The sequence below is a fragment of the Ambystoma mexicanum genome, chromosome 6q, assembly GCF_040938575.1.
Source record: "Ambystoma mexicanum isolate Mex_15411 chromosome 6q, UKY_AmexF1_1, whole genome shotgun sequence".
NCBI classification, from domain to species: domain Eukaryota; kingdom Metazoa; phylum Chordata; class Amphibia; order Caudata; family Ambystomatidae; genus Ambystoma; species Ambystoma mexicanum.
Window position 1 is genome coordinate 341,144,368 of NC_090937.1, and position 20,733 is coordinate 341,165,100.

Here is a 20,733-nt window from a genome sequence, read left to right on the forward strand (position 1 = left end):
CTATACTCGCATGTGGAGGAGGATAGAAAGAAGGTAAAGTAATTTTCTGTGACAGGTGGAAATCAGACCATTTTCGTTAAGAATTAGGGTCTGACCCTAAGAGCTACTTTGTCTCTATGGAAGACGTTGTGAGGAGGCTTACAAGAGAGTGCCTGCAACTCACTCACCCTGCGGGCTGATGCAATTTCCACCAGCAAAATTGTCTTCAAAGTGAGAAGCCTTAATAGACAAGAATTTAAAGGCTCAAAGGGGGTACCTGTGAGAAATTTTACAACTAAATTTAAATCCCAAATAGGTACTTGGAAGGAGTTGGAGGGTACACATGTGTCAGTCCCTTTAGAAATTGGATAACCAAGGGCATTTTAAAATAAGAAACCTTCAGATGAGCGCTTGAAAATAGAAAGCGCTGCCAAGTATCCTTTTATGGTTCCAACTTGGAGCCCCAAATTGGCCAAATGTAGAAGAAAAGAGAACCATACGTGTGTTACATTGTAATGGATCCACATCCTTGTCCTTAATCCAGTTACTGAACTTATTCCAACGACACCGGTACAAGGATTTTGTTGCTCGTCTTCTAGCCGAAAGCAAAATCTCCATTAAGTCATTCGGTAGGTCCCCATCCTTATATCAGCCTCTCAGAAGCCATGCGTGAAGGCTGAGAGTTTTGACCTCTGGATGGAGAACCCGAAGTTCCTCTTGCGAGAGGAGATCCTTTTGTGGAAGACATATTGGAGGGCAGATGGACATGCCCAGAAGGTCCAGGTACCACGCTCCCCTGGCCCAATCCGGGGCAATTAGAGTCATGGTTTTCCTGAATTTTCTTAACCTCCTGATTACGTGAGAAATCAGAGGGACTGGAGGAAACGCGTTCAGTAGAGGAAATTCCCAGTCCACCACAAACGAGTCTCCTAGTGCTCCTCTTGAGGGAAATTCCCTTGAGCAGTACTGCTCGCACTTCCGGCTGACCCTGGTAGCGATCAGATCCACTTGAGGGGTTCCCCAAAGGGTGAAGATCTCTTGAAGGACTTCCGTTCCCATTCATGAGACGCTGTGCTCTGTCTGCTCACAGCGTCTGCCACTGATTAACCAGTCGTCCAGGTAGGGGTAAACGTGAATTCCCTTCTCTCCCGAGACTTGCTGCCACCACAGACTCCACATCAACTTCCTGGAACATCAGGCCACATTCTGAGCCCTCAAGTCTGGTCTGCCATCGTTGAGGGGCAAGGTGGTGACTATCTTCACAGACAACACCACCATGTTCTACATCTGGAAACAAGGAGGAACCCGTTCGCTGGCACTCTCCGAGGCGGCACAGGATCCGTGGCGCTGGGTCATTCGTTGGGACATGCTCCTGGTCCCTTTTCACCCAGTGTGGTGTCAAGACCACCATTGCGAACTTGCTCTGCAGGGAGCGGATTACTCATTGCCATGAGTGGGGGCTTCGCCAGGACCAGGCAGATCTTCTGTTCGACAAATGGGGGCAACTCAAGTGCCAAAGGTTCGCCAGCAGGTTCCCTCAGCCAAGAAGCATGGGGACGATTTCTCGTTCCCGTGAGAGGGGGGGAGGGGTTCCTGTACGCTTTCTCCATTTCCACTCCTGCTAAGCGTGATCAACACGCTCAGATAGTACCACAGCAGGGCCAAACTCGTTGCCGCGACAGATCTGGTACCTGGACCTGCTGCGTCTGTCAGTGGCTCAATCCATCAGGCTGCCAGACCATCTGACCAGAGAGAGTGGGGCAATTCTGCCCCATGATCGGAGTCGCTTAACCCAGGGGCATGGCTCCTGCAGCCCTATAGTTTGTAGGGTATGCTTTACATGCAGAAAGCAAGGACATCCTGGCCAGAGCCTCGTCAACGTTGAAATTCTACGGCCATAAATGGAAGCGCTTCTACGTGTGGTGTTGGGCTCAGAAGATTACCTCTCTGCGCGTCACAGCCCCACAACATCTACCATAATTACTTTCCTTGGCCAAGGTAGGAATGGCTAACGCAACTATCAAGGTGCATCTCGCAGCCATATCCCGGTACACCAGGTCTCTGGGTAGACCTTCGCTGTGATCACAGACTCATCAAGGAGTTCCTCAAGGGGTTCTTCAGGACTTTTCCGCCAGTGAAGGCTCGTGCCCCAGCTTGGAAGCTCAATGTAGTACTAAGCTCACGGGAGCTCCTTTTGAGCCTATGCATCAAGTTCTGCTCAAGTTTCTCTCGTGGAAGGCCTTCCTCGTGGCTATCACCTCGGCCAGCTGGGTCTGGGAGATCCAGGCCCTTTCTTGCAAGCAGCCTTACTGGTCTTTCCATGCATCAAGGGTGGTACTGCGTACACATCTCACCTTTATGCCAAAGGTACTGTCCACCTCAACAAACCTTTGGTGTTACCCATCTTCCCGAATCTGTAGTCGCCAGTGGAGGGGGGCCATGCATTCGCTGAATGTTGCTTGTGCCTTGAGGTTCTAGGTGCTATGCACAAAGAATTCTCAGAAGACTTCTCAGTTGTTCATCAACTTTGGACCTTAAATCACGGGAAAGCCTCATCGAAGTCTTACATCTCCAGGTGGCTCTCCGGCTGCATCATGCAGTCATCGGCTGGCTAGCAGGCCACTGCCAGGCCAGCCGAGAGCCGACTCCACCAGAGCCAACGCAGCATCAACAGCGTTTCTTTGGTGTGCCCCTGCTCAACATCTGCAGGGCTGCTACATGGAGGTCCACGCACACCTTCACAAGGTTCTACTGTGTCGAAAGGGATTCCAGGGAGGAATCCTTAGTCAGCCAAGCGGTGCTATGCAACCTGTTGGAGGCGAGTCTGTTCCAGTGGTGACTGTTTATTGCTTCTTTTGAGCCTTGCCAACTCCTGTGGTTGCGTATATGTACTGCTATGTAATCGTTATTTATGATTATGTGAATCCATGCCAGACCCCATGCTGGAAAAGGTTTAAGTTACCTGTAACTATTGTTTGAATTGATGGTGTCCTCCCACGTATTCCTCAACGATATTCGTATCTCGCCTGCTTCGCAAAAACAATTCTCGGCAGAGGGCGCTGTGCGCGATGTTGTGGCACCTATGTCGCTCGAGGGCCGCCGTGGCGTGTCAACATCACCAGTAGTATCAGTAGCTTGTGCCGCGAGTAAAAACGGCACGCTTCATTTATCTTCTGTAAAATGTCTTCGACCCGCAGGTCGGGATTTAAAAAATTTCAAGACTGCAGGGCGAAAATTTCGATAACCGATCCTCACCGTGTCTGCCTTTGGTGTCTGGGTTCCGGCCACCGGTCCGACGACTGTGGGTCCTATCAGTCTATGACTGAAAAAGCTCTCAGCGAACGCAGAGGTAAATTGGCGGTGGGGAGGGAAGCGCCAACGGCTACTTTGAAGGAGTATAAAAAGTCCAGTGAGTTTAAGGACTCCACTCAGCATAAACATTCAAAGAGGTCCCGGTCGATGAGTCGGTCGAGACAATCTTTGTTTTCTTCAAAGGTGGTGAAGGAGACACCATAGGTCTCCCTCTTTGTCATCTGGTCCCTCCACAAAGGTTATAAAATGCCCGACTAGGTCGGATTCCCCCAATAAATGGAATGCTTTTGGGGAAGAGAGGATGCATATCTTTGAGAATGCGGCCTCGACCCCCTCAAGAGTCACGCAAGAGCCAGACCCTGGTCGCTTCTTTGGACGAGACTGGAAGGCCAAAAACTACTTTGGCGAAGACAAGTAGTAAATCGGAGACTCGACATACTCGACACGATAAAAAGATGTCTAAGGTATTGACTCGTGAGTAGAGTCCGTCAACGATACCGGCGAAGAAGCAAAAAAACTTCAATCTCCAACGATTTTGACGACGCCATCAGCACCGATTGCTTCAACTCCAAAATGAAGAGATTTATCGAAGATGGCTTCGACGCCGTCTACGTCATCTTCGATTCCAACGAAACTCTTACGGGTTCAGGAGAAAATATTCAAACATGTACCGAAGAAAGACTTTGCCAATGTTGTTAGGCAAGATTGTATGCACTACCCTTTGGGTGCACTACAACAACCCTGACTTCCTGGCAATAGGAACCCAACCTTTGGTATAAGTCTGTACTACACAGGTTGGAAGCATTTTGAGCAGCCAGGCTTATCTCAAGAGGGGTCAATGTGAGCTGTAGGGGAGTTACACAGAGATTCACAGTGTCAAATAGCCAAATAAACACTTACACTCAAGGTTTCTTGATTAAACAAGTATTGATTTAATAGTCAGTTTGAATAAGCCTTCTTCAGAAGGGGCAATTTAATAGTAACACAAAAATACACTCCAAAATGCACACACTTAGTTTCTCTAAATCAGCAAATACCCATTTGTGAAGGCACACAGACACTTCCTACAACCTCAGGTGACTTAAATAGCTAGGACACTGGACATTAATATATCACTGGTACATTTACAGCAATACTGAGACAAGTGTTAAGTAAAGAGATTTCAGAATAACAGAAGAGATCACACAAATATTCTGAAGCAGTTAAGTACTTTTGAACCGCCCCAATGCAAAGTAAATGAACCCTTTCCTGGAGGGAAGGTAAGACACAAGCAGGGGAGGGAAGTCATTCAGGGAGCCAGGTCAGCCAATGTCAATTGGGCAAATGTCTAGGTGAGCTGAAACACTTCTTGCAGGTTAGTAAAAGTCTTGCGCAATGTTTTAGAGTTCTGTGTAGAAAAAGTAGGGTCACAAGCTGGAAGGCCTGTGAGAAGAAGAAGATGCAAGCAACTCTACAGAAGCAACCAAGACAAATCAACTGAGATCAAGTAAGGCTACAACAAGTGGTAAGTCTTCTCAAACTTTACAGTACCTTTGGTTAGAAGAAATGGTTCTAGCTGGATTCTGTTCCTGTGTGGCTCTGCAGATTCTGTTCCTGTGCCTCAGTTGTGGGGACAAGAGGGAGGACTTCTGGGGACTCCTGCAACACAACGTGGGGGGCTGCGACAGAAAAGGACCAAATTCTATTCAGCAGTACTTGGCGGTTTCAGCTCCTCGCGTCTCAGCAAATAGCACCACGGTCGTCTCACAGATACCACTCTGGACGTTCCTCGCATCTGGGGTCCAGCACTCTGTTGAGGTGGCTCAGGCTTGGTCAGTCCTGCTTACTGGGAGTCCGGAGGAACTTGGAGCAGCTCAGGTCTGTCTTACAAGTCAAGCACTCCGTTTGGTGTTCCTCTCCCTGGCACTTCGGTCCCAGCAGCAGCAGCAGCAGCAGCAGCAGCATAGCCAGCTCCGAGAGGATGTCGAAACGAGTTCACTTTGGAGTTGATTGGTTCCACCAACTGAAGGGGAGACTACCTTGCAGGGCTGCTCTAGTCGAGGCAAATTCAGCGCTTCAGCACAGCAGTAGGGCTTCATCGGGCAAACCAACGGTCCAGGAGTTGCAGCAGGCGTCTTCCAAGTTCTTCAGATTCCTTTGTCCAGTGGTCGATTCTGCCTTCCAAGCCAAAAAGCCTCACCTTTTATGCAGGTTTCTCCCATTCATTTCAGCCTCGCTGTCAATCACACAGCAGGGTGACTGTCCTTGCCGAACAGCCAGCCGGCCAATCACCTTTGGGTGCATTCCTGTAACCAATGGGATTAAGCACAGGGAGTTTCAGGCTCCTCCCTCACTTCCTGCCACTGCCAGACAAAACAAAGGGACCAAACCTGGTTTTGTGTGCAAAGTACATCTCAAGAAGGACCTTTCCAGCAAGAAAGGGCCAAAAAAGACCACCGGGGCCATTTTGACAAAATGGGCACCCATGTGTGCTTTACTGCAGCTGCGAACACAGCCTGCGGTAAAAACTCCCAATGGTAGTAAAAAGTAAACCATTGCCACCAGCCATTAATTGTAGAAAGGGTAACATAAAAATGTTAGATGAGAAACTAGACAAAGGGGATACCAAGTAGCACCTCCAGCACCCTGGGGTAAGAGTGAGCACCCTGGGGTAAGTGTGTGCTGGGTCTAGAAAGTTACAAATTATGAGTAAAGTCAATTTCATTTTACTGCTCTTGGAAACAGTTTATCCAAGAGAAGGTATTTAAACCTTTGGGAAATCTAAGACTTCCCTGTGCCACTGCATGGAAGGTGCTGTGTGTCAATGCAAATATGATGCCTATGAGTTTGTCAGACTCCAAAACCGAAAAGAAACAGTGTTAAATCACAGAAAAATACTAGAGTGGGAAAAAGGTCTCTCTCTCCAGGTTAAAAATTAAAAAGTCCTAGAGTCCAGCAAAAGTGCTGGGGGTCTCTAAGGTAGAAAGGAACTTGCACATTTTTGAGAATCCTCCCCAACAACCCCCATTCTCGGAACAAGTGTGTAGAGTCATTGGACTATCCAGCAACACATCCCTTGGTTGAGGAGTGAAAGGAGCCAGTGGAGTAGGGTCTGAACTGACACGCCTCTTTTTGTGTGCAGGGGACATAGGCTCACTACCCTCGGATTCTCTTCCTCTGTGGTCTGTATAGTAGTCATCAGGAAAATCATTGTTGCCATCTTCGGAGCTTGAATAAATCTGCCCTGGTTTTCCTGGAGCAGCCCTTGGGTCCACATCCCGTGGAGATTCCATTGGAGGTGCCTAGTCCTCGCCCTGTCCTCCCTTTCCTTCTCAGGAGGCTTCTGGACTGATGCAGGGTGCCTACTGCCTTAGTCGCTGTATCTGCAGCTGTATCATGCCTCAGGAGTAGGAACATGTGTGTTGGGCGCCATAGGCACAACTTTCATGGACCCGCTCTCCTTCAATGCTGTCGTGGTGGACGTTGACAATGCCCTAGTCTGGCATGTCGTCGAATCAGTTGACTTGGAAGGCAGAGCAGACTTAACTTGTTTTGACTGGTCTTCCCCGGACTTCTCCCTCGTCGGTTTGTCCGCTAATTAACTGAGTTTGGATGGTGTAAGGTACTTTCTCTTCACAAAAGGCCCCTTTTGTCAGCAGGCTCACTGTGGAGACTGATGGGGATAACTGTCTGCCTGACTTGGGAGCCACATCAGCAGCGAATCCAGCAGAGCAGAGCTTGGCCTTCTCTTGGACCCCCACGGGTGGGCATCCTCCTCAAAGGATCTCGACCTATTCCCAGAGGAAGTTCGTTCCTTGGACCATGCGGTCGTGGGTCAGGCATGACGCTGCCTGGAGGAAGAGTCAATGGCCTTTCTCCACTTGAGCCATGCTTCCAGCCTGCTGTAGCAATCTTTCTTGGTTTTCTTTCGAGAAACCACGGCATACCTTGCATCCCTTACCCATCGTGGTCCGGTTGCAAGCAAAACATGCATTTTTTATGTCAATTTTATACGAATAAGTGCCTCAATCTACACTTTGCGTAGAGTTAAAGGCTCCTGCTTTCCTCTTCCTGCTCAGACAAGGTTGAAAGGAACGAAGTAGGCCCAAGGCCTAGCCTTCTCAGAACTTCGATGGACGATCTAACAGTGGATGAAGATCTTCAGCAGGAGTGGATCCCCGCTGTCGGCAGCTGTCCTTTGGTCGAAAACTATAGGCAAAAATCAGTCAAATTGATTCAATTTTCTATGGAAAAATATGAAATTGCCCAAAAATAGCTTGGGGAGCAGCGTGCAGTAAAAATCTGAAGATGGACAAAAGGGGTAGAGCTTAGGGAGAGGACAGTCACTGGACGGGGCAGTATGGCCCAGAGGACAATGATTGGTTTAGTTAGAGGAGAAATACAGTTTTAAAGTGAAATTGTTTTTCTTTTATCAAGGATTCCCAGCATGACCACAGGGAATACTCATAAGCATGTGAATCCATGCTGGAGAAAGTCCCAATTCTATCCATAAGAAGAGATGGCAGGCCCAGGTGACACTAGCAAAGACCCACTTGAAGAGATCCAGGCATATAGTCAGGAATATATTCAAGATTCAGCGCCTGTGACAGGGCCTCCAACTCTGACCTGTCAGGGGAGGGAGGGAACTAGTCTCCCAAGCCCCACCAAGTTGCAGGAGTGTCTTCGGGCAGGCCTCTTACAAGCCTCTCCTGGTAAAGCTGCATCAGTGCCGCAAGGCAGCAGAGCTACTGTTAGGGAGAATTCCCAGAAATGTGCTAATTCCCTCTACCTTGGAGACCCCCAGCAAGTTTGCAGAATTTTGAGGACTTGATTTTTTTTTTTTACCTGGAGAGAGCGAGACCCTTTTTCCCACTCATGTATTTTAATGTGATTTTGTGCACTGTGCTTCTTTTGGTTGTTGAAAGACTTTCTACTTAAGTGCAAGAAGTGCTTCAGCTCACCTTGACTTTTGCTAACTTAACTTTCGCTGGCCTGGCTCCCTGAATGACTCTCTCCCATGCTTATGTGTTTTTGCCTTCCTTCCAGGAAAGGGTTAACTGACTTTGCATTGGGGGATTATTGAAAGTACTTACCTGGTTAAGAATAATTGTGTGAATACTTGTTTTATTCTGAACCCTCTTTTCTTTGACACTCCTCTCAAGAATAGTCTAAATGCAACAGTGATATATTCATGTCAACAGCACCCTAACTATTGTAGTCACCTGAAGGTGTAGGTAGTGTCTGTATGCCATCCCAAAAGAGAAAGTATTGCTGATTTAGAAACTAAGAGTGTGTGTTTTTTGTTTAAAGTGTATTTGAGTGTTACTATTATATTGCCCCTTGTGAAGAAGGCTTAACTGACTGAGATAAATTAAATGTTTAATCAAGAAACCTTGTGTGTAAGAGTTTATCTGAATACTTGTCACAGTGAATCTCTGTAACTCCCCTACAGCTCACATTGACCCCTCTTGAGAGAAGCTTGACTACTCGACCATACTACCAACCTGTGCAGTACAGACTTGTACCAAAGGTTGGATTCCTATTGCCAGGAGGTCAGGTTTGTTGAAGTGCAGCCAATGGGTACTGCATACAATCTTGCCCAACAGCTGCCATAGGATGCATGTCTGGGGTTGCTTGGTTTTCTGTGCAGAGGGGACCTGGCCTAGCAGTTCGGGCTGGGCTGCTACCATTGGTGGCGGCAGCTGATTTGCACATGGCTGGACCCCTTTTGCAATGGTGCAGACAGGCTAAAAAACGGTGGTGTGGAAGATTGCCCAGAGCAATTGCCAGTGGTTCAGATTCAAAACCTTCCACCCATCACTTTTGTGGTCATAGGATGCAGGCGCTCAGAGAGGGGAAGCCGGAATCGGCCCCAGCCCCACAGAGGATGCCACACAGAGCAGCATCAGGAGGAGTGCTGTTTGAGCAGCAGGCTGCTGATGGAGCCCACAAAAATGCAGACATCCACTAGTCCACCAGGGATGTATTAAACGATAACTAAAGGACTTTGGAACCCATAACAATAAAGCCCCACTAATCCACCAGATACCCCCTCACCAAAACACGTCAATACCGCAGGAAGAATGGGCAGGGCTTACAAGCCCTTCTCAGCCCTCCTCATAGTGCTCCCCAGTCACACCCCTCCAAGCCTGGTTAAGAAGAGCGGCGGGCTATTTAAGAGATAAGCCTGGCAGTTGTCTGGGCTGCGAGTTAGTTGGGTGACGACAGGAGGTGAAGGAGTATGTCCGAGAGACCAGAGGAGTAGAGTGCGGAAGGAGTATGTAGGTTATTGGAGAAAGAGGGGTCTGTGGAGGGATTGATCGTGAGAGTAAGGCATGAGTGAAGTAGCAGTAAAGTAAGAGGAGAGGCAGAAGTACTATTTGCAATTAGAGATAGTGGAGTAGCAGTAGAGTGTGGTGTAGAGAGAAAGGGGGGAAGTTGCACTAACAGAGCAGTAGTGGTAGCAGCAGTAGAGGAGGGGATTAGTGGTAGCTGCAATAAAGAAGAGGTAGTGGGGAGAAGAGTAGGAGTAGTGATAAAAGCAGGAACGTGGAAGTAGTAGCAGAGAGGTAGCACTGACTAGGAGGCAGAGCAGTAGGAAGGATGGAAATGAGGTATCAAAAAGGTGGAAGTAAGAAGGCAAAGCGTAAGATCAGTGGATAGTAGTTATGTTATGTAATTTTGCATTTAAATAGCGCCTTATATACCATTGTTGTGGTCTGAAGGCGCTGGTAGGTTGAACACCTTTGGGAACCGAAGTTCGGGTCAATATAGAGTCCAAAGGTGCCTGTGCGCACCAGGTATGTGTGCAGCTGGTGCTGAATTCGTGTAGTGGCTGCTTCATAGTGGTAGGTGTGGTGGTTGAGGTCAGGAGTATGTGTTCGTTCTGGCAGGATTTATCCAGACCGAGTGTGGCTGCGTTGGGCCTGAGGAGAACGCTTGGCTGGGGCTGTGTAACCAGCAGTGTTTACATAGAGTGATGGGGAGTGAGCGGGAGATGTTGATATGAGAACAGTTATACCGAATGGTGTCATAGTAGCACTGTGTTCTAGTTGAGTGGTGGTGTAAGGAAGAGAGTAAGCGTGGGGTGTGGTATGATGGGATGTGTGCTCTTTCAAATGTTCTCTGCATTCCAAGGCATATTAAGTACGTCACGCAATTCTATGCGATCAAGTCTGTTCTATGCACTTTTATTCGTTTCAGGCGTTCAAGATCAGGCGTTACACTCATCCACTCCACGCGCTCGTCCGCTCCACACGCTTGTCTGCTCTATACGTTCGTCCACTCTCTATAGTCATCAGTTCTATGCACTCCTGCGTTCTATTCGCTTCTCTGTATTTACGCACTCATCTGCTCTACACGCTTGTCCGCTCTACACACCTAACCACTCTTCACAATCATCCACTTTAGTATGTTCATCTATTCTATACACTCATCCGGTCTCCATACTCATTTGATCTATCTAGTCGTTTGTTCTTCCACTCATGCACTCTTCCACTCAGTGCATTCATCTGTTCTATACGCTTCATCCATTCCAATGATTTCATCCACGCCAATTCACTTCGTTCCTTCCTCATTCTTTATGTCCATTTCAGCGGTTTACATCTCCTTACTTTCCCAATGATTTATTCATATTATCCACTTCACTGTTTTGATCTACTTTACTTGTTTAGTTCTGTCTTTCTAGTTTACATTCGAGTTTATTAGCTGCCAATTTCTCGCATCAGGTAGTTCGTAGGGTCGGTGTCATTGTGATGCTGTTAGTTTGGAAAACCGGTTGGTTTTAGGGGAAGAGCCAGGTTTTCAGTAGTTTTCGGAAGGACGCTAAATCCTCAGTTAGGCAGATGTGGGGTGGGAGCGAGTTCCACAGGGTTGGGCCAGGGCTGAGAATGATGATCCACCTAGCCTGACTGAGTTTGTCTTAGGAATTACTAGGAGGCCGGCTGAGCTAGATCTTAGGGTGCGAGTGGGATGATAAGGTGGTGAGAAGGAGAGCATCTTGGGATGCCAGAGTAGGTAAGGTGAGGCTGTGCGTGCTGGCAGTGAGTGACAATGTGAAAGCTGGCACCAACCTGAAACTCCCTTAGAACATCAAGCAGATCTAGGGGTGGAAAGTAAGAAGGCACGTAGGGAGCGAGGTAGCCATCATTTAGGGAAATCATCTGTAGCCTAAATTAGATCAGACAGACTGGCGTCACTGCTCGCTAATACTAACTGGGAGGAGGTATAGGTAAGTCAAGAGAGGGGGCGGCCCTAGTACCAAAGTCCCCTAAGGCCCTCAGTATGCCCAAAATCCCCTAAAAAAAAAAACCAGCCCATCTCTTTGTATTACTTCAAATAAGCACCCCTTGAAACGTCAGACAAGCCTCCAGAGTTATTTGTGGCACACAATCCCACACCTCAGGAGGAGATTCAGCCCAGCAGGATTTAGGCCCAACGCAAATTAATGAGAAAACATGGTTGAAGCATACCTGCAGAAACGGTTGACCATGGGAGCAAGTATCAAGAATAACCCAAGTCTCAGAGGTAAGCACTAATTACTGTTGCAGCAAAGTATACTGCAAGGAGACTAAACCGGTCTTTTGCAGAGCCATTTAAGAAATCCGGTTGAAAGGACAGAATAGGTAGCTGCAGGAAGACTGAAGTACCTGTCAAAGCAGGTTACAGTAGCATGGAGAACAAAGAAAGGTACCCAACCAGCAGAAGACTGTCCGACGTAGAGGGCAACTGGCAGAGGGCGACCCAGGTTGGATGAGATGAGCCGATTGGGCAGGATATTGTGGTCCCAATACCCTTCCAGGCAATGGCAGTTTCAGACAAGGCGGGAGACCCAGGCAGTAAAATGGTTCGACAAGGTAAAACAGCACAGAAAACCGCTCCAGTACGGAAAGCCAGGCCCAGTCAGCAAGCAGGACGAGGACAGTCCAGGAAGGCTGTCCAGCAAATGAAAAACTTACCTGGAGCTAAGCCCAGGACAAAGGGGCCAGCCAGTACGGCCAGATCTGGTGCCAACAATACAGCAACAGTTTTTATACATAAAAAAATCCTGCAGCAGCCAAGTAAACGACCTGCACTCCCAAAATGTTGCCAGAATTAGGAACAGTGTCTCCCCGATAGATATCCAATCCACAGAGGGGCTGGCATGTGTGCCTTGAATAGGGGGGGGGGGAGCACAAAGCAGGGCTTTGAAAAATTGTTACAGCAGCCAGGTAACCCGATTGGCCATAAAACCAGCAATTCATTCAGGGCAGTCCACACAATGGGCCTCATTACAAGTTTGCTCGTCCAGTAACTACGGTACCGGTAAGCTTGCCGGTACCGTAGTTACCGGACCGGCAAACTACGAGTTCTGCTTGCGGGTGCCTTTTCACCCACCGGGACTGGCCTGCCGGGCGGAACGGCACCCGCGAGCGAACATGTCGGATGCACCTGCACCATTCTGAATGGAGCCGGTGCATCCCACCTCCCCATTCCCATCAAGCCCTATGGGGCTCGAATGGGAGTAAAAGTTTTCGGCCCCTGGCAATGGGGAAATACAGGGTCCGCCAGGGTTGTAATGGCCCTGTATTTCCCCATTGCCAGGGGGCGGAAATATTTGCTAGTTTGGCCGCAGTCTGCCGGTTTTACCAGCAAAGCTACTGTCAAACTTGTAATGAGGTCCAATGTGTAATAGTATGGTTAAGGCCAGAGACCAGTCGTATAAGCCAGCACAAAACATTACAGATGATGCAGGGTTTGGCTCAAAATTAGTTAATGTGCATTTTAAGCATGCCTCATGGTTTTCCTGAACAAAAAAAGGCCACAAAAACAAACAGGAGTTCAGGACTAAAAAAAAACATTTATATCTCAACTGCCAAAAAGGTACATTGGGCTACTATTTAGTAAATTGGCTTGTGCCCCTGGTGAAGAAAAAAACAAACATCGGCTTCCTCCAGCCTACTGTCCAAAATCAAGGTAGGGTGATAAAGTCACCCTTTAGTAAACTCCTGTCCTAGGAGCCATGTGGGGTACCAAGGGGTGCAGTGACAGGTGAATTCGGAAGCTACCGACCACAAAAAGAGGTAAGAGGACCCAACAAATCCAAGGGGAAAAATAAAAATGTTTAGGGGTCCTAAGACTGCAGAATCCCCCAAAATGGCATTCTGCCTTAACACTTACGATACTGGCCTATGGTAGGGATTTTACTTTTATTTTATCTGCTTTGCCAATGTTTAAAAATAGTAATGATGTGGTTTTTATTTAATTTAAATTGAAAAAGTAAACATTCACTTGAGCTTATGTACAAGAATCAACTCACCCTCTCTATAGCTTCTTTTTCTTGAGGAGTTACTTGAATATAGTTCATGTGACCACTTCCAGAGTCTCCTGCCATTCCCACACCACTGCTGCTGCCACCAGTACTGCCTCCAACACTGCCACCACCACTCTGGCCACCGGACTCTTGAACTGGCTCATTTAACATCTGAATAAACTGCTCCTGGTGTTGGCTGATTTGCTGTGGTGCATCGGGGAACAGAAGGAAACAAAGATACAACAAATTGCAATAAAGCATTGTCGGTCCGTCCTGTTCGCTGTTTAAACGTTTTTGATTTAACATTCTCTTAACCATGTTCAAAGGTTTAAACATGCATGCGTTAAGACCAATACAAAATTATTCATCAATCTCAAATCAATTAAAGAATCTGAACACCAGGCAGGCACTACAATGAGAATTAAGTGTAAAGTTAGTTTGTGAGCCTATGACCTACAAAAAGCTCAGCAATGTAAATTAAAGCAGTGTTCCTTTTCAAACTCGACAGTTGAGCTACAGCAAAATCATTCATTTACCAGCAGGTCACGTTCACCAGATTCTCAGGTAGAAATATGCCTCATATTGGATCAGAATTACAGATCATTGTTGAAGTATAATAAAAGGGAAAAGTATACAAGCATGGACAGGTGCTTTTAAAGCTACATATGCTGGATTCAGAATGAAAATGAAATCTAGCCGAGGTGATCAACATCTCAGCAAACGGCACACAAGCGCTGAAATATGGGTCAGTATCCATGCAACTGTTACATTTCTGGAAAGGGGACTGTATTAAGAGTATTTCTGTGGAAACGTTGCAGCCTAAATCGCTAAATAGGCACATACATTTGCCTGCCACTCACTAGCAGTCAGAGGTTAGAAATATGCCATTGTACACTAGGAAAGTGATGATGTCACCCCTTAATTCCGAAACCAGTTCTCTAAATCGCGTGATCCTCCTCCTTCAGCTGCCGGACCCTAATTTCAGAGACTATCGCAGCAAACCCCATAATTCAGATATACAGAAAACACACTAAAGTAGTCTATCTGCTCAGTTCTTTGCTCCCCCATCTCTTCCTACTCTGGAGTCATCTAATTTCCACAAAATCTACCAAAACCCCTAAAGCGTAGCAATAGCAGAGCAGTCTGCTTCACTAGGGGAGGCGAAAAGGCTGGCAAGTAGGCACAGCTCAGCCCAAGAGTACAAAATAGTACAGCAAAAGGACACTACAGGTGTGTACTGGAACATATACTCCATTACACAAGCAAATAAGTAATCAGAAGCGCAAAAAAGTACTAGAGCAAGAACACAGCAAAACAGTGTGTGAAACAGCAAAAGAGCCTTTGTGTAGACCTTTCACGCTCTTAAGCGAATGTCAGAGCTATAAACTGTGGAAAACTATACATTCTAATGCTATTGGTTGGGGGGGGGGGGGAAATGGATCACCAGTTCTATGCACTAGTCCTGTTCAGAATCCACAATGCCAGCACTTGGATCTATCACAGTATACACCCACCACCTCCAGTACACAAACGAATCACACATAGGCAAATAAATTGTGGGGAATCTGCTTTCCCATAGTAAAGGGACCTTTTTTTTGTTCTTTTCATTTCCTTTGAACTTGGCTTTATGGTAAGGACTTCTTTCTACTGAAATACTCCTTCCAGAGCAAACTGTTCTTTTCGCTGCTTTCCCAACATAGTCATCAATGGGACACCCTACTTCTTTGCTTTTGTGTAGAACCTTTCCTGACTTGGCGGGAAGTGAATCCATATTTCGCCACTTACCTTGATAAGTCCATTTGTTTTGGGGGCTATGGAACAAGTTACTTGTAACTGTTGTTCTCCAGCATAGGTCTGGCATGGATTCACATGCTCATGAATATTCCCCGTCAGGCTGGGAATCCTCGGTAAAGAAAAAAAATCAGTATCTGTTTCGTTTCTGAACTGTCTTTCTTAGTAGTAACCAATCACTGATCTCTGGGTCATACTGCCCCCAACCAATGACTGCCCTCTCCCTAAGCCCCTCCCCTGGCAGCCATCCTCAGATTTGGTAGCACGTAAAGTGGCAGTAGGACCAAGTGAAGAGCCGCAGAGGGTTTGCATGTGAATCCATGCCAGACCCATGCTGGAGAACAGTTACAGGTAAGTAACTTGTTCCTTCTCCAGCATGGGGTCTGGCATGGATTCACACGCTCATGAATATAAGAATACAAAGCAATACACACATGCACAACCACAGGAGGTGGCAAGGCTCAACATTAAGCATTTCATCAACTCAACATTAAGCAACTCTTACCACCTCACGAGGCCCACCTTCAGGCGAACAGGTTGCGCAGCACTGCTTGGCTGACTCTGGACTCCTCCCTGAAATCCCGGTCAATGCAGTAGAATCTCGTGAAGGCGTGCGTCGACCTCCACGTGTCCAGCAGGGGCACACCAGACAAGAACGCTGTGGTAGCAGCGATCGCTCTGGTCGAATGGGCTCTTGGACAGCCGGGCAACAGTCGGTTTGCCAACCGGTGACAGTGGGTGATGCAGCCGGAGAGCCACCTGGAGATGGAAGCCTTGGAGAGGGCCTTCCCTTGGTTCACAGGGGCAAAGTTCAGAAACAGCTGTGAGGTCTTCTGAAAACTTTGTGCGGTCCACGTAGAACTTCAGCTCTCTAGCCACATCCAGCGAGTGTAAAGTCCATTCAGTCGGCGATGGGAAGAAAACCGGTAACACCAAGGGCTCGTTGAGATAGAGGTCCGACAGCACCTTGGGCATGAAGGAGGGGTGCGTCCTCAGCACGACCCTCGTTGCGTGGAAAGTCAAGTATGGAGGCCTACAGGAGAGGGCCTGGATCTCTCTCACTCGTCGTGCGGAGGTAATGGCCACCAGGAACGTTGTCTTCCACAATAGGAATTTCAGAGGTGCCGAATGCAGAGGCTCGAACGGAGGACACATGAGCCTTGTCAGCACCACATTGAGCTCCCACGCTGGGGCCGGAGCCTTTACCGGCGGGAACGAACGGAAAAGTCCTTTCATGGACTCCTTGACCAGGTGATGCGACCACAGCAACAATCTCCCCGGAGTTCTGGTGTAGCGGGAGATAGCCGCCAGATGGATCTTGATAGAAGCGTGTGCCAGCCCCACCTTGGCCAGCGACAGCAAGTACGGCAGCACTTGAGGGGCCATAATCCGTAGAGGGTTTATCTTCTGTGCACAGCACCAGACGGTGAACCTCTTCCATTTATGTCCGTAGCACTTTAAGAGTCAAAGAAGCCCTGGCCGTGGCAAGCACCTCCTTGCAGTCCGCCGGGATCTTGTATCCTCCAAACTCTAGCGCTACAGGAGCCAGGCCTGCAGGTTCAGCAACCCCGGACCATGGTGCAGAATATCACCTCCTTCCCTGGCGAGAAGATCTGCGTCTGTCGGAAGCTTGACTGGAGGAGACGCGGACATATCCAGAAGGTCCAGGTACCAGATCTGCCTCGGCCACACTGGTGCGACGAGGATCATCCTGCACCAGGACCGTCTGAGTTGACTGATGAGTCGCAGAAGCAACGGCTGGAACACGTAGAGAAACAGGCCTTCCCAGGGGAATGAGAACACCACCCCCCCCCCCATGCTCCCCGGTAAGGGAAACCTGCTGGCGAACCTCTGGCACTTGGTGTTCATCGCCGTCGCAAACAGACTGATCGGGGATCATCGTCGAAACAGCAGGTCCACCTGATCCTGACGAAGCTCCCACTCGTGGCAAGAGCGCAGCTCCCTGCCGAGAGTCGGCCACCGTGTTCTTCACTCCTGCCAGATGAAAGGGTACCAGGAACATCCCTTGGGCACGGCCCAGTGCCATAGATCCTGCGCTTCCTTGGAGGGCTGGGGATCTGGTGCCCCCCTGCTTCCTAATGTAGAACATCGTGGTGGTGGTGTTGTCGGTGAAGACCTGCACCACCTTGCCCTTGAGGTATGGAAGGAATGACGAGGGCCCAATACACAGCCTGGGACTCCAGGAGGTTGATGTGCAACGACTTCTCCTCCGGGAGCCAAAGGCCTCATGCGTGGAGAACGGTGCATTTTTCTCCCATCCCTCCAGGGAGGCGTCTGTTGTCACAGTTTCCTGATGCACTGGGGTCTGAAAGTCCGTGCCTGCCGCTAGATGTGCGGACACCCCACCATCGAATCGCTCGACGGAATGTCTTGTTGAGGGCGATCTCGTCTTCGAAGCTTCCCACCACTTGCATCCAACAGGCGTCGAGGTACTCCTGCAGCGGCCGCATCCGCAGCCTGCACAGCCGAACGAGGTAGATGAGCATCATGCCGAGCAGGGACTTGATGGACCTCACCCTGGCAACTTCATGGTCAACAGCCATTGTACCTTGCCCAGGATGGCCTTTATCCTGTCCGACGGTGAAGCTAGGTGCACCACAGTGTTGAGTCTGGCTCCCAGGAACTGAGCGTCCTATGATGGCTCTAAGCAGGACTTTGCATAGTTTATCGAGAATCCCAGTTCCGTGAGCAGGCGGACAGTGCTCGCTGTGTGTTCGACAGTGAGTACCTTTGACCTCGCTCAGATGAGCCAATCGTCCAGATAGGGGTAGACGTGGATCCCCTGCAGGCGCAGCGGTGCCGCCACTGGTGCCAGGCACTTGGTTAAGACCCTTGGGGCCGACTTCAAACCAAAGGGAAGGGCCTTGAATTGGTAGTGCTGCCCTTGGACCACAAAGCGCAAAAACTTTCGATGTCCCCTGTGAATGGGGATGTGGAAATAGGCATCCTCCAAGTGCAGCGAGGACAGGAAGTCGCCTGCCTCCAATTGTCCCAGCACGTGCTGAAGGGTGACCATCCAGAACTTCTGGGATTTTATGTATTTGTTGAGGCGGCGAAGATCTAGAATGGGCCGCCAACCGACTGTCTTCTTTCGGACGAGGAAGTACTGCGAGTATACTCCGGAGCCTCTTTGGGACCAGTTCTCTTGCATCTTTTTTAGCATTGCTCGCACCTCCAGCAGAAGCTTCGGAATATGGTTCTTTTTCCTGGCCACAGGTGGGAAACGGGGACACTTCCTTGGAAATCCAGAGTGTCTGTGTGCCAGGGCATCCAGCACCCAAAGGTCGGTGGAGATGGACTTCCACACGCCGAAGTTCGCGAGCCAGCCTCCCACCGGGGTGCACTGGTGGGGGCCCCGACGCCACAGCCGGCTCAGTCATGCTTCGCCGAGGCCTTACCACCTTGGGCCCCTGGGCGACAATGTCCTCCGGCCTTGTTGCGGTCTCTGTAGGCTTCCTGGGATGAGGAACGGGCAGCTTGACGGTATGAAGAGCTGCCACCGAAGCCTTTGGAGGCCCCCTGTGACCTGCCTCCGGAGGACCGAAAAGACGGCCGGTCATTGATGGAGCATGTCAAGGCACGGGCCGTCTCAGCGTCTGCCTTGATCGCCTGCAGTGACTCGTCCACTGCCTTGCCGAACAAGTTGTTCCCGAAGGGCATGTCCAGTACCCTTGCATGTAAGTCTTGACGGAAGTCGGTGGCCCTGAGCCAACCACACTGGCCAAGGCAAACGCTGTTGCCCATCTGGCGGAAGCCGGTGTTGGCGATGTCCGTGGCCACCGTGATCCGACGCCACCTCGCCTTCTTGCAAGATTTCAAGGGCCGCCGTCCTCTTGGAGGAAGTCCAGGAGAGGGTGATTTTAAACCACAGCTCCCCATCGCAGCGGGCCACGATAGAGAGAGCGTTGGCCGCCTTAATGGTCATCGCCGCCAAAGAGATGACCCGACGGCCCATGGTGTCTAGCTTCTTCCCCCTCGCCGTCCGGTGGGTAAGTGGAAGTCGATGCAGTCACCCCTGCAGATTTCTTCTTGGTTGCCGCGGAGACCATGGAGTCCGGGGATGGCTGCGCTCTGATGCATAGGTGCAGAGTCCGGAACCCGGTACTTCTTCTCGTGTCGGTTTCTCTTCACCAGGGCAGAGGATGGGTTCTTCAGGAGGGACAGCCCTTCGTCCCAGATGTCGTCCAACAGCAGGACCGAGAGCACGGTCTTCCTCTTCGCCTCTCTTCGCTGATAAAGGAATCCCTCCTTCTGCTCTTCGGGGGGATAACTGAAAAAGCTCTGAGGCCCTAGCGATCATGGCGTGAAACGAGCCAATTTCACTGGGAGGAGAAGCCCGGGGTGGGGGCGATGGGAGATCAGTTCTGTCGTCGCCGCCGTCGTCCCTCGGTGGAGGGGACGGAGGTGAAGGATGGCAGGGTGGGGGTGGATGGACCCCGCCTCCGCTTGGATGGAGGGCTTCCTGATGGTCCAGGCACCGCTGTATCATCAGCCTGTGGCAAAGGCATCCTTGTACTCATTTCTGAGCACAGGGTGTACAGGGCTAGTAAGAGGTCCTCCGACCTGTCAGTCGGTGGTGGCAGCAGTTGCGACGGGAGCGTCGGGGTGTCCTCCGGCTCATCGTCGACCTGCCGTTCCTCGTCTCCCTTGTCGCTCTCCACGTCCGCCTAGTTGAGGTCCTTCCCATAGGATGTGACCTCGACGAAGTTCTTGTCAAGAACTGACTTGAGGCCCGAAAGCTCGTCCTCGGAGGGGATATCCGAGTCTGGTAGGTTTATCGTGCCCCCCCCCCCAACCTTCTCGGCCAGGGGCTTGACGGGGGTCTTTTCAATGGGCAGGAAACACTATTCCCTCTGGGTGGGCAGGGAAACTCTTGGCTTGGGGGCCATCTCCACTGGGGCCGCCTTTGCGGTCTTCGCCATGGACGCTACCACTTCCTCAATCGAAGCCTTAGCCTGGTGAATCTGGGCCTTCACGACCTTAGGCGTGTGCGAGGCCTTCACTGTGGGGTTGGGGGGGGGCAAAGCCTCGCTGCCCCTTAGCTTTCTCCATCGGAGCCGACCGGGCCGTCTCCAGAAACTTACCCGGGTTATCAGACTTCCTTTTCATCGAGCCGGAGTGTTGGCTCGCGGTTGACAGTGTGGGCGATGCTGCGCCCGGCCTGGCAGCCGCAGAGCCGGTACCAATGGCGCTCCCAGTGCCCGTGGACTCGCAGTGCTTAGTCTTATGTCAGGGCCCCGTCGCCGGAGTGCCCTCAAAGGTCTTAGAAGACTGCTCAGACACTCTTGGGAGAAGTACGTTGCCGGGGCTCACCTGCCGCCGGGCTCTTCGTCTCCAGCCAGTCAGTGAGTCGCTTGCAC

General features: G+C 49.9%; 1 protein-coding gene across 2 annotated transcripts in view; it reads right to left on the minus strand.

Annotated features, from left to right (window-relative positions):
* RAD23B (RAD23 homolog B, nucleotide excision repair protein) overlaps nt 1-20,733 on the minus strand; it is a 452,986-nt gene that overhangs the window by 17,656 nt on the left and 414,597 nt on the right. The window contains exon 9 of one of the 2 annotated variants that reach the window (XM_069630819.1): nt 13,568-13,765. The exons of the other annotated variant lie outside the window; for it this stretch is intronic. Coding sequence (XP_069486920.1) covers nt 13,568-13,765 — 198 coding nt within the window. The remainder of the gene's footprint in view (nt 1-13,567; nt 13,766-20,733) is intronic. 2 annotated transcript variants of the gene reach the window in all.